The sequence below is a fragment of the Eschscholzia californica genome, unplaced genomic scaffold (assembly GCF_041429995.1).
Source record: "Eschscholzia californica isolate CP2 unplaced genomic scaffold, dmEscCali1.0.p SCAF_5, whole genome shotgun sequence".
Lineage (NCBI taxonomy): Eukaryota > Viridiplantae > Streptophyta > Magnoliopsida > Ranunculales > Papaveraceae > Eschscholzia > Eschscholzia californica.
In genome coordinates, this window is record NW_028238472.1 from 42,491,206 (window position 1) to 42,504,011 (window position 12,806).

At 36.0% G+C, this 12,806-nt stretch overlaps 1 protein-coding gene across 1 annotated transcript; it reads left to right on the plus strand.

The window, feature by feature from the left end:
* The first annotated feature begins 8,701 nt into the window (after positions 1-8,701).
* Positions 8,702-12,483, plus strand: LOC147539365 (Remorin family protein). The gene is made up of 5 exons (XM_086643528.1): positions 8,702-9,060; positions 9,160-9,688; positions 9,872-10,376; positions 10,478-10,559; positions 11,907-12,483. Exons 1-5 carry the CDS (start codon positions 9,004-9,006, stop codon positions 12,129-12,131), a joined length of 1,398 nt encoding a protein of 465 aa, XP_086499654.1. The 5' UTR covers positions 8,702-9,003; the 3' UTR covers positions 12,132-12,483.
* Positions 12,484-12,806: the final 323 nt, after the last annotated feature.

The following is a 12,806-nucleotide window of genomic DNA, read 5'->3' on the forward strand; positions in this document are numbered from 1 at the left end:
TACAACATATGGCATGAATTCATAAACCGATCTAATATCAGTTTGCTTCACAAGTTAAACAGTATAAAATATATAAAATGAGACACAACAACAATTTCTCTCAATTTTTGTAGCCTTTTAGCCATCATTTGGTCTAAAAAAGTTACATGTTAATTCAAGGGTCCACCTACATGAAGATCATTACATGTTGTTGAATTAAGGGTACACCTTCATGAAGATTTCATGTTGCAAACCCTACATCAAGCTTCATGATGATCATTCAAGTTGCAGACCCTGGTTTTACATCCATGCATGTATGTTTGAGTTTCTTTCAAAAGACCATCAGAGCTAGAAAAAATGTTTTATGGCATTGAAGATCACAAGATAATTGGTCATTTCTTCAAATTTTGGAATATGAATACATGCTCTCTCTCTGTTTTATAATTTGATGGGGTCGGAGAGAGAACATATAAATATAATCAATAACAAAACCAGAAAAATAAAATGTATATAAACTATAGATCATGTAAGCATATGACAGACATCATTTATAAAAATGATTACAAACCATCTATAAATCATGTACATCTGTACATGTTTAAAAATCATAACATACTAGAGATCATCTATCAATCATGTATAAAAATGACTGTCTACAAGTAATATAAGCATATGACAGACATCATGTATAAAAATTACTACAAATCATGCATAAAAATGACATATCATAACATACTAATGGAGCACATATAGCTATTATAAGAAAGAATGTGAACGCTACAATTAAAGAAAGTCGATAGACTGGTTGCTCAACAGTTAAAGAAGATCTCGGTTCAGGACTCCAAAGCAAACTTGCAACCAAAATAAAGAAATATCAGAATATCATAGACTAACAATAAATCAAATCCTAAAATATTGTCAGACCTAAAATATCCTACAATAAAATCTTAATTTTAGAAAAACTTTTACAACATTCATATAAAAATAGATCATATCTATAATATTAGCTCTAAAGTAATATATATTATCTAAAATAATATAAACATATCTAAGAAAAACAATTAAGAACATCATAAATCAGATTTATAATATCAGATAACATATATCATATCTAAAATAACATAAACAGATCGAAGAAAAAATTTTAAGAACATTCATAAATATTTCAAAGTATTGTGAATAAGATTCAAGATAAATCAAAGAAATAACATGTTCCTAATATATATCTAAAGATATAGCTCGAAAATAAACTTTTACAAGACAATAAGGGAAGAACCCTAAAACAGAAGATAAAATAAAGAAATCGATAAAGAACCGTCAATCTTCCCTTTAAATTTCTTGCCCTACTTTCATAGTTTTTATGCCAAATTTCTGCCCTAAATAAACCTTTACATAGGAAATCAGACTATCAAAGTAATAAATAGATGAACGTAAAACAAAAGAAATCAATCAAGAATCAGTACCTTACAGAGTTACAGTTAGCCGTTAGAAGAATCTGTTGACGAAGTCGTTAAAGAAAGAGTGAGAGACGATGAAGAGAGAGTGATCAGATCCGAGAAGCAAAATCTTTCATGGTGAAATGATTGGGCCTAGAAGGTTACCCTAAATAGGTGTACACCCGCAAGTGCACGGGTGTCAAGTTGTAATAAATTCCGGTAAGACCGGTTCGTTCCTCAGAGACTAGTTGAATCTATTCTAAAATTAGGAAGTAATAAGATTTTTAAAATGATTTGGTTTTGGTTTTGAAATGAATAAAATATTAAAGTAAAATTACAGAAAGAAAATAATTACAAATGATACAAGAAACTCAAATGGGGTAGAGCCTAGGGTTTTCTGAATCCGTCCCCCTAACAATTCTAACGACAATTTATATGGATTTAATTAGTGAATTCTTTATATAACTCAGATTCTAGTCCATGAACGGTCTAAAAACCCGGAAGATTTTATCATTAAAATAGTAAAACTTGTTAATAAATTATCGAGAAAATAGTTATGATGAACTTCATCTAAGACCCTAGATAAAAGAGTTATTTACTCATGACAATTATAATAAAACTCGGAAAATTAAGAAAGAAGTGAAAGGAGAAAACATAACTTTTTCTAGCTGGAAACAATTTCCTTCTGATTTTCCCCTGGTAGCCAAACAGACCCTTAGGGAAAATAGTTTTCTTGTCTTCTCGGAAAATACTTCTCTTTGGGAAAATTATTTTTCTCAACTGGTTTTTCTCCCTCTCTACTGTTTTGTCCTTCTTTCTCACTCTAACCTTTATCTTTCTCTCTCTAAAACAATACTATAACTCTCGCTTTATCTCTCTAACAGAAACAGAAAAGGAAGAAGAAGAAAAAGATGATTTAAACTTGGTTTTATAAATTGATTTCAATCTTTCTCTCTCTACAAAAAACAGTAATTCTCTCTCTCTTTTACTCTCTCAATCTATTCCTCTCTCTCTCACAAAGAGAAGAATAAAGAAAGAAGAAGAAACAGAAAACAACTCTCTAACTCCTTTCTCTCTCTAGCTCTCGGTTATGTCTTTAATGGCCGAGCTGGTCTTCTTCTCTCTCTCTAAACCTCTTTCTCTTTCGTAGCCGAGAGGACCCCCAAACCGAGATGAAAAATGATGATGCTCTCTCTGTCCTGTTTATACCCGAGAAGAATATCTTTCCCTCTCTTCTGTAATTTGTTGCCTTCTTTGTATATCTTGTTCTAATATCAAAAAAAGATCCCTCATGATGATGAAGACCGGCTCCTCTGTTATAAGAGAGAATTTATCCTCTCTCTCTACTGTATCCACTAATAACCGAGAGTCTTCTCTCTCTCTCTCAAATATCTTCTCTCCAGCCCACACGATTCTTTCCTCCAATCTCCAGCTGAAGCATTATCCTCCTTCCTATAATGGACATTTCAAGATCTCTCTCTTTCTATCCCTCTTCGTCTTCTTTCCTTCTCTGTTGTTGATAGGAGAAATATCAATACTTCTCTCTCTTTCCATTTAAAAGAGAAAGAGATTTTCAAAATAATAGGAGATAAGAGAGAAAGGGGAAAACACGTATAATGGTGACGGGTTTGCTGGCTTGGAATGATCAGGCAATTCGTGGGGTAACTTAAGAAGATGCAAGCCACTCTAGAGATCATGCCATGTGTTCGGGAATAGTTGAGACCGTTAGATGCCTGTTGGTGTACGACATTATACTGCGTCAGGTCACAGGGAATCAAAGACCTTAGAAATTCCGTGACTTAGTAGCTGGCCGTTAAGGTGATGGGACTTTGTTGTTGATCAAGGTCCATCGAGAATATATACCATCCATATCCGTCTGTTCAATTTCCGCATGTTTGTGTTGATCCGTCAGATTGTCTCAGCTTACATTACCTTGCATTGCACCGAATGAGGTTTCAAAACAAACCCTAATTTCCGTCCAGCACATGCCCACCGGTGTACCATTCACGTCCAGATCGCTCCGTACTCTCCACTAGATTTTCGCCACGTGTTGCTTAATAGATATGCTGACCTTGGTCAATGGAATTTGGCTCGAACTTTGACCTTTCCTATTTCGTCTATCCGGACTCCGATTTGTCTTCCGCTTTCGGCGTTGGGTTCGTCTTGGACTCTATTTCTCATTTTAAGTATTAACATTGGTCAGAATTGCCAGAAGTACCAAATGACTTAAAATACCCCCAACACATCTTTCTCTCGATTTTTATCTGTTTATTCGCACTTAACTCCGTAAAGACATCTGAGAAAGAAAAACAACCAAATCATCAGAGTAACCGCTCGAATTGGACTAACTAACCCGAGTTAAGAGATTCAGATGGGACATTTTCGTGTCTCATCATGAAACATTCCATGGTAAAGGAAAACCGATGAAGAATGTAACACATTACCACCCAAATATGACGAAGAACACAAGAAGAAGAACTTTAACACATTAACACATGACTACCCGATTGTGGTGGGAAAAAAATCCCGAGACCGCTACCCGACCCGTTCGTCCGAGAGAAAAGAGGACCATGGGACCTGACGGTCAAAATGGTCACTACCCGATCGGCCCGAAAGAATAGGCGGGCAGTCTCGGTCAAAATTCCATGTCGGAACACCGCCCGCTAACCGACCGTTTGAAATGGACCAACCGTTTCAAATGGACCGAATGACCGAATAACCATGGGTTGTGACGCTCCGTGTCACAAAATAGACACGACCACGTCCCGACAATTCACAGACTAGACAAAAAACTGGCAAAATCTCCTCAGTAAATCAAACTGGTCACACTTGTAAAACCTGTCATGCAAACCATACATTTGCATACACAATAAAACTACAGAGCAGAAGCTAAAAAAACTCAACATTACTTAGGCCGGTCGAAACCCAAACCACAAAAAAAAAACTACAAAAGCCTCACAAACATCGATACAACTTATAAACAACTCTAAGTGTTAAGTATATACATATTTGAGTTTGGTTTGTCAATAAATACATAACTTTGAAATAACGAAAAACCAATAAGAAAATAACCAAAGAAAACGACGCAACTCTAAGTGTTAAGTATATACATATTCTTATAATGCTCACATTAATGTGTTATTGTTAGAATAGTTAGTCCCACATTATACAATTGACAAAACTTATCTCTTGTGTAATTCTTTATAAGGAACTTATGTAATAGCTAGGAAATCAATACAATCAATACAATTTCTCTTTTCTTACATGGTATAAGAGCTTCTAGGTTTCTTTCTTGGGTTAGTCAATAGAGTCTTCTGCTTGCCGGCGGCGGTAGTCCTGTAAATGGCTACCGTCCGCCGGGCTTTTATCGGTTTTTAGTTCAAGTTTAGTGTTTTTTTTCCTTTCCAATAAGAGTAGTTCTTTTCTATTGTTGAGATCTAATCATTCTTCAATACTTTTCTCAATAGTATTTGAAGATGATGAAGATTAACAAGAATTCATGGACTTCTTGTAAGAATGTTATATACCCCATGTTTATTTTGAAACTATACTTATAGTCCAAAATCGTGATTTCCAATATGATGCACATGAAGTGTTTGATAGAATGTATCAAAGAAATCACGCTTATTCTCAAAGATGGTTTTCTTTTGATGTTTGAAAACATGTTTGTGGGTTCCTTTATGGGAAAAGAGTTAATTCTCTTACTTGATTTGCTCATACTTCTTATATCCAAGATGAGAACTCTCAAATGTTTGTTTCTTTAGTAATCTACTTGATTCCATTAGTTTTTCATAAGATCATATGAAGAGGAGATAAGAGAAAAAAAATATTTAGAAAAAGAATTGAAGTGGGAAGGTTCAAGAATGGTGATTGCTAGTGGTTGAAAAAGGTTAAAATCATAAGATCAACGGTTTGCATTCTATATGGAGTAATAATCATGTGTGAGAGCTATTAAAAGCAAGGAGTATATCTCCGCCCACAACCGGACAATGGGTTATAATTGTCCGCTTTCTCTTTAAATAGAGAAAGAGTTAATTCCTATGTGACCCCCTACTTTGTGACCAGCTTCTTTTATAGCCCCCTTTTTTTCGTAAATTCAAATATGGCCCCCTATTTTCAAGTAAATGTCATTACTACCCTTCTTAATTCTAAATTTGAAACATTTAAAAAAAGTTATTTCCACCTCACCCCTCTCTCTCTCTCTCCACCTCATCTCTCTCTACAACTCACCCCTCTCTCTCTTTCCTACTCACCTCTCTCTCTCTCTCTCCAACTCACCCCTCTCTCTCGCCAACTCACCTTCATCTTCTCCGATTGAAGTCGCCGGTCGGCGACTTCCCAAAAAAAAAAATTTCTCTCATCTCTCTCTCTTTAAAAATCCGGCGAAGGGGGTTTCCCTTCGCCGGATTTTTAGAGAGAGAGAGATGAGAGAAAAAAAAGATTTTTTTTTTGGGAAGTCGCCGGCCGGAAAAATCTCCGGCCGGCGACTTCAATCGGAGAAGATGAAGGTGAGTTGGAGAGAGAGAGGGGTGAGTTGGAGAGAGAGAGAGGTGATGTGGAGAGAGAGAGAGTTGACATGGAGAGAGATGTGTGGTGGAGAGGAAATGAGGTGGAATTATAATTTTATTTTTAATTTTGAAAAAAGATTTAAAGGAAGGGTAGTTGGGACAATTACATCAAAAAAGGGGGTCATATTTGAATTTACGAAAAAAAAGGGGGTCATAAAGGAAGCTGGTCACAAAGTAGGGGGCCATATAGGAATTAACTCATAGAGAAAATACCTGGCAATGGCGCCAACTTTTCTTCACATGGTCTTCCAATGAAGAAAAGATAAACAACACCTGGTAATGGTACCAACTTTTCTTCAAATGGAGAAAAGAAAAACAACAACAACAAACAAAGAACAACTGCAACAACAAAGAACAACAACAAAGAACAACAACAACAACAACGAAGAACAACAACGTAGCAACCTCACAATGATGTCTCCATATCAACACCAAGTCAACATCTACAAATTTTAGCAAACTCATGAATTTTTCACTACCAAAAGTCATTCGTTTGAGGAGGAATGTTAGAATAGTTAGTCCCACATTGTAAAATTGACAAAATTTCTATCTTGTGTAACTCTTTATAAGGAACTTATGTAATAGCTAGGAAATCAATACAATTAATACAATTTCTCTTTTCTTACATTTATCTAATATTGTTGGTTTCTCTTTCAAACAATCCAATAATATTTTGTTATACATACATGTTATATCGACGACTGTTATAAACTATTTTGATGGTAATTGAATCGACGTGCAAATCATCCAAAAAGTCGTTGTCACTTAATGTTTATAAGTTCAAAAATCATTTATTCTCTGCATTTTTTCACAAGCTTTATTAACCTTTTTTTTTTTGAGAAAAGCTTTATTAGCTTAAACTATAAAGAGAATGAAATAGAAAATGCATGTCCAACTTTTATGATTGTCTGTTCATATTGGCAATGGTTGAAGATGATCATCTCCCATGGGTACCTAGTCCTCATGGAAAAAATTCTAAGTGCATGGTTAAAGGGACAATCTAAATGATAGTAGACCATTGTTCCTCTTTATCTTTTCTAGAAGTTGTAGCCGATTAAAGGGCCAACACGAACGGAAAATGTAAGAGTACCATTTATCATGTCCCCAGAGGCCTGGGATTATAGCAAGGAGAGTGAACAAACCTTAGCTATTCTGTCCACGGGAGGGGTTGAAATGTCTGGTTCATTAACCTTTCTGCCATAAAACATCTTTTGCTTTCACTTTTTGTTCAAGCATCCTTACTTCATTGGTCCCAAATCTACCAATCGATATTTATCATTCTTTACTTTGGTGCAATGTATTTATAATGGTCCTGAGTTTCTTAGCTCGTAGTAGGTCGTGACTTTTATTTGAGGAATACTTATTTGCTCCCCTTAACGGAATTTGTGTGACACTGGTTCTCAATTCTGGGACAGTTGGTTGGGAAACACTTCCACTTCTACTTCTATTATTTTCAGGGTACTTACGAGCACTTCTAAATTTCCCATTATTTTTGAGCTCACCAAGTTTTTGTGGAGCATTCCATTCGCACCGTTTGCTCTGAGGTGGAGGACGGATGCCAAATGTGAACGATATTTAAGATTTTTATGACTTTTTAAATTTATTTATTGAAATGTACACTTCATGAAACTAAACCTTTAAAGTACACTGGAATAGTAATGAGAGAGAAATGCAGTAACATTATCCCAGAAACTCCTGTGGTGTTCTTCTCTAACTATTTTGGCTAAGTAGTGTGATACAATATTACATTTACATGAAACATAATACAATTTTCTTTTCTAGTTTGAGTTAAATTGATTTCTTTATTTGGTGTTCCTATTTTTAGTTTCCTGATTAGTTTGTTTGCTGGTTTGATACAATAAGTACTTAAATTTAAGTTAAACGCAGCATTTTACTATTTTTAAGCTTAGCCAAACGGTACCTAAAATGTCTACCAGTGTCTATGAAAACGAAATCTCTTGAAATGTCGTGATTCCGTGTCCCAAACGAATAACAAAGACATTGCAGGACATTTAAAAGGTCCTAAACAAATAACGCAGACATTAAGCTATATTTGAAATATCTAAACGGATAACATAGACATTTCAGGATATTTGAAATGTCCTAAATAAATAACACAAACATTTGCGACATTTAACATTTGCGACATTTAACATTTGGGGACATTTCAAGTGTCCCCAACGAACACAAGGACAAAGGTGGACATTGCCATGTCCACCAATGTCCCAAGCCACATGTTCACTTAAAACTACCCATTTTGGATGAGGTGTCCTAGTAATAGGTTCCCATGGTAAAAACCTCGACAAAGTGCTTAAGTCACCGAAAAAGTCTGCAGAAATCAGACGGACAGTCGAGTTTCACGCTCCCTTCTTTCTCTTGATGAGTAGGTATGAAATTCTACGGTCTGATCGAATTCGACATCTCAGGTAAGATTCAAAAAATTCTAGTGTTGTCCAATCGGACGTCACGTCACTTTCTCTCTCTTGATGAGCACGCCTGAACTCCGACCGTCTGTTTAGTTTTCAGGTCAAATTTCAGTGTCCCTATTATCATTCAAAAATACCCCAGATGGGATATAACTTCCCCTTGTACAACCATGTCTCGAGCGGTCAGCCATTCAGCCTTATACTTTCTAGTGGGACACCATCCATCCTCTATGAAGAAATTGTGGGTCCCCACTCTATAACATGTATAGAATTAGGCTATACTATACCCAATAGGCCAATACACACATTTGCTGTCTTGATGTACATATTTCTTCTTCATTTTCCCTGTTTATTTCTTCTTCATTTAATGTACCCTCAACTACTGTAATTTGACATCATCAGACCTTGTTCTCTAATGGGTTTTAAGTGTTTTACATAAAAGTAGTAATCTGACTTGTCTTGGTGAAAGTAGACACTTCTTCCTTATTCAGTTATATCACTCTCTCAACTTTCATGCAACTTCATTTTCTTCAAAAAAAAAACAGAACCACTCTATTATGAAGACATAAATAAGGGTTTCAAATAAGGTAATATATGGATCTCAAGAACCCCAAATACTTGCAAGGTTCATCCTTTCTTCAATCTACTAAGGTAAATAATAAATCTAAAGAAAACCCACATTTTCTTTTTACTGATTTTTTCCTTTTCTGATTTCCTTTTTTTTTTTCTTTTGGGAATTTTGATTTTCAGGATTCACCACCATTAGAGGGGAATAGTGGTAATAGCTTTTACAGCAAAAACAAAGAGAATCCATTTGAAGATGCAGATACTTTTACTGACCCACTTTGTAAGATTAATCTTAAAGAAACTTCTGATTTTGTTAAATCATTTCCAATGACTAATACTAAGAGAGATGGAGTTAGTTCTTTAGTTTCAAATAGAAGATTAGAAGCTCCATCAACTCCAGGTAGACCTGTTTTTAGTTTCAGTGTTGGAAATGGAAATCTTTCAAGAAAGGGGTTTCCTTCAAAATGGGATAATGCAGAAAAATGGATTGTTAGTACTTCTTGCCATGATTCTCCTGCTCATTTGATTAAACCCACCATTGTTTCAAAACAAAATGAAACTTTTCAACAAAAAGGAAATGTTTTTACAGAGAAATCAAGGGTTTCTGAGGAAAAAGTTTCAAATGAAGTTTTAAGCTTTAATGGGTCAGTAGCTTCTTTGGATCATTCAGTTTCTGGCTTTAATGGAGGATCAGCTGAAGTACTTCTAAAAGGTCACACCTTTTTCTCTAAATTCTTCTTCAACTTTATGTTTTACTTTCTTTCTCTTCTTTTTCAACTTTTTCTTTTGGTGATTCAATCACTTCTGCACATCCTAAACCCTAGAATCCCTCTTGGGAAAAATTTAGCTTGAATTATTCCTTTTTAACTTAATCTTTTTTTTTTGTTGAATTCAGATAAGTTTACAGACAACATAGAGCCATTCATTCCCAATTTCAGATACTCTGAACCAACAAAAGAAGGGTTTTTGTTTAGAAACTCAGCTTGTGAATCCATGAAAGATTCAAGTACTGAAATGGTTCAACAAGTTGAACATAAAGATGTTGGAACAGAGATGACTCCTCTTGGAAGCTCTACTACTTCTAGATGTCATACTCCATTTAAGAGTTTTTCTCCTGCTCGGCATAATACACCAGCAAATAGGTCAGGGCCTTTATCGACCTCAAACAATACCGCCACCACGATTGCTATTTCGGAACTTCAAGAATGTCATTTTGCAAAACTTGAACTTGGGACACACTTTGATTCAGTCACGTCGAATTGGAGCTCGAGAGAAGAGGAGGAAGAAGAGATATCAAAGAGTTTGAGACATTTCGATATGGATAATGGGTATCCGAAGAATGCTGTTGAATCTAAAGCTTCTGTATGGGAAGAGGAAGAAAGAACAAAATGCTGTTACAGGTTAAAACACTTTGAATTCGTGTTTCTATATCGTTCTTTAATTTTCGCTATATGTAAATCTAATCTTCTCTTATATTCAATTTGATGTGTTTGTTAAGCAGGTATCAGAGAGAAGAAGCAAAGATACAAGCTTGGGTAAACCTCCAAAGTGCGAAGGCAGAAGCTCAATCGAAAAAGCTTGAGGTACTTTTAGAGAAAAAACATAGCTTTCATTATTTCCAGTTTTATGGATTTGGGTCATATTGGCAATCTGTTTTTCTACTTGTATGAAAGCTCAACGGGGAAATTTTCTTAGGAACAACATTTCCATCTTTACGGCTATACAAGAGACTACTACTATCCATGAAAATGGCTCAACAATTGCTTTCTACAAACTTTCCCCACACAAAAATAGCACATGAACTACTCTGTAATATCCCACATTGCTTGGGGTTTCTGAATACTAGGGTATAGTAGTGAGCTCAAACTTTTGAAGTAATGCGGCTTTTTGGTGGGTTCATGGTGCCTTTGCTAGAAATGAAATCATGTTCTTTTGGTGCTCCTTGGTGGTGTAAGCAAGGACCGTATGGGTTGCTGCTAGGGCTCGAGTTGTTACATGCACCTATTCATACACGCCTATACATCAAAAAGCATGAGCATGTAGTTGTAGTACTTCCGATTTTCTTTTGCTAGTAGTGTACTTCGGCTTTGAAAGTGTAAAAATCTAGCTTGCACGACCAGTTAGGCCTATGGGTTCTGATCAATTTTACCATGGGTAAAAATTACAGTGACAATATTAACCTATTGCTTTTGATTCTGAATAGTTTCAGTTTTCAAAGTGAGAGTAGATTGGAGGTCAAGTAAGGAAATAGAGGTTCCCAAAAGCAAACGGCCGGTCGGGACCCGTTTAGAAACGGGCCATGCCAACCCGTCAAGGAGCTGTGCCATGTGTGGCCTTGGTGTGCCGGCCTCACCACGTCCACTTAGCTGCCGAGCGTGGTCTTGGCATGTCAGCCTCGCCACGTCCACTTAGCTTGCTGTGCCGACACTACACTGTATGGCCTGTTGGGAAACACTAGATTGAGACCAACAGTGACTTACCTTTTATCAAAGATCTGAGAAAGGGTCTGATGACCTGATTGAGATTTTCCAACTTTTACAGAACTCCCCAGTTATCCTTTCAATATAATTTCCAGAACACACAGTACTCTCTTATTACACAACTGTTGGCTTTATTATCTTGACTTGGTTTAAATAGTATATATGTCAGTTCCTCACTTGTTTCCTTCTTGAGCCCCAAAATCTCCTAAAACTAAACCATTTTTTTCCACTTCTTTCTTCTTCTTCCCCTTAGTTTATTATTTGTAAATTGTCTTCTTCTAACTTAGTGGTTGGTTTACAATGGGCCAACCTAGGAGTTACTTTTGAGCGGCACGACCCGTGTACGCAAGAGACACGTTTGAACGGCACGTCCGGTTTAAAAACGATGACATAAAAGACATTGTTAATTGATCTTAATATCTTTTTTTATGATTTATATGATTGTTACAGGTGAAAATACAGAAGATGAGGTCTAATCTAGAAGAGAAGTTAATGAGGAGAATGGCAATTGTTCATAGAAAAGCAGAAGATATGAGAACAACAGCTCAAGTTCAACACTCACAGCAAATTCAAAGAGCCAAAGAACAAGCAAAAAATATGAAGAACCCACAAAATTTCTGCATCTCTGATCATACTTCTTGTGGTTGCTTTCCTTGTAATAACTATCATCTCTAAAATTGGAGCCTATAGAGTAATGAGTCCAAGATGGGAGAATGGAAACAGCCCAAGAAGTAAAACTTTTAGGAACCCAAGGAAGAGAGAGAGAGATAAAGACAAGGGATTCTTTCTTGTTTACAAAATTGAGAAGACATTGGGTTCTGGTTGAGATCTTTGGATTTTAGTGCTTGTTTGACTGTGGCATGGAGAAAAGAAAACAGTAGAATTTCAGTTGTTTCTCTTAAGATTTTAAATGCTTTTTTTATGATTGTGATGTGTGAAGAGAGAGAAAGTAGAAAGACAGATTGAATAGACACTGGGAAGAACACCTTACTTGGGCCTTGGTATTTATAGTGTGTACTTTCCATAATTATAGATCTCTTGCAAATCAGTCCAAAAACATTAACAAATTACGGGACAAAGTCCCCTTAATAATAATATATAGTAACCACCCCCAAACTCACAAAACCCTTCATTTCTTACTTCCTTATACAGCGAAAATACGTATTTACGTCACCTTCTCTCTCACTATGTCTCTCACCATCTCTCTTCTCCTTTGTTTTTCCTGACGACAAACCCTCTTGGCTCATGCCTCGTGGCGAAGGCCGAGAAGGAACAAATAACATAGAAGAGAGGGAAGAATAGAAGACATTGGTACCGCCCTTTTCATATCTAAAAATTCGGTTAGGTGGG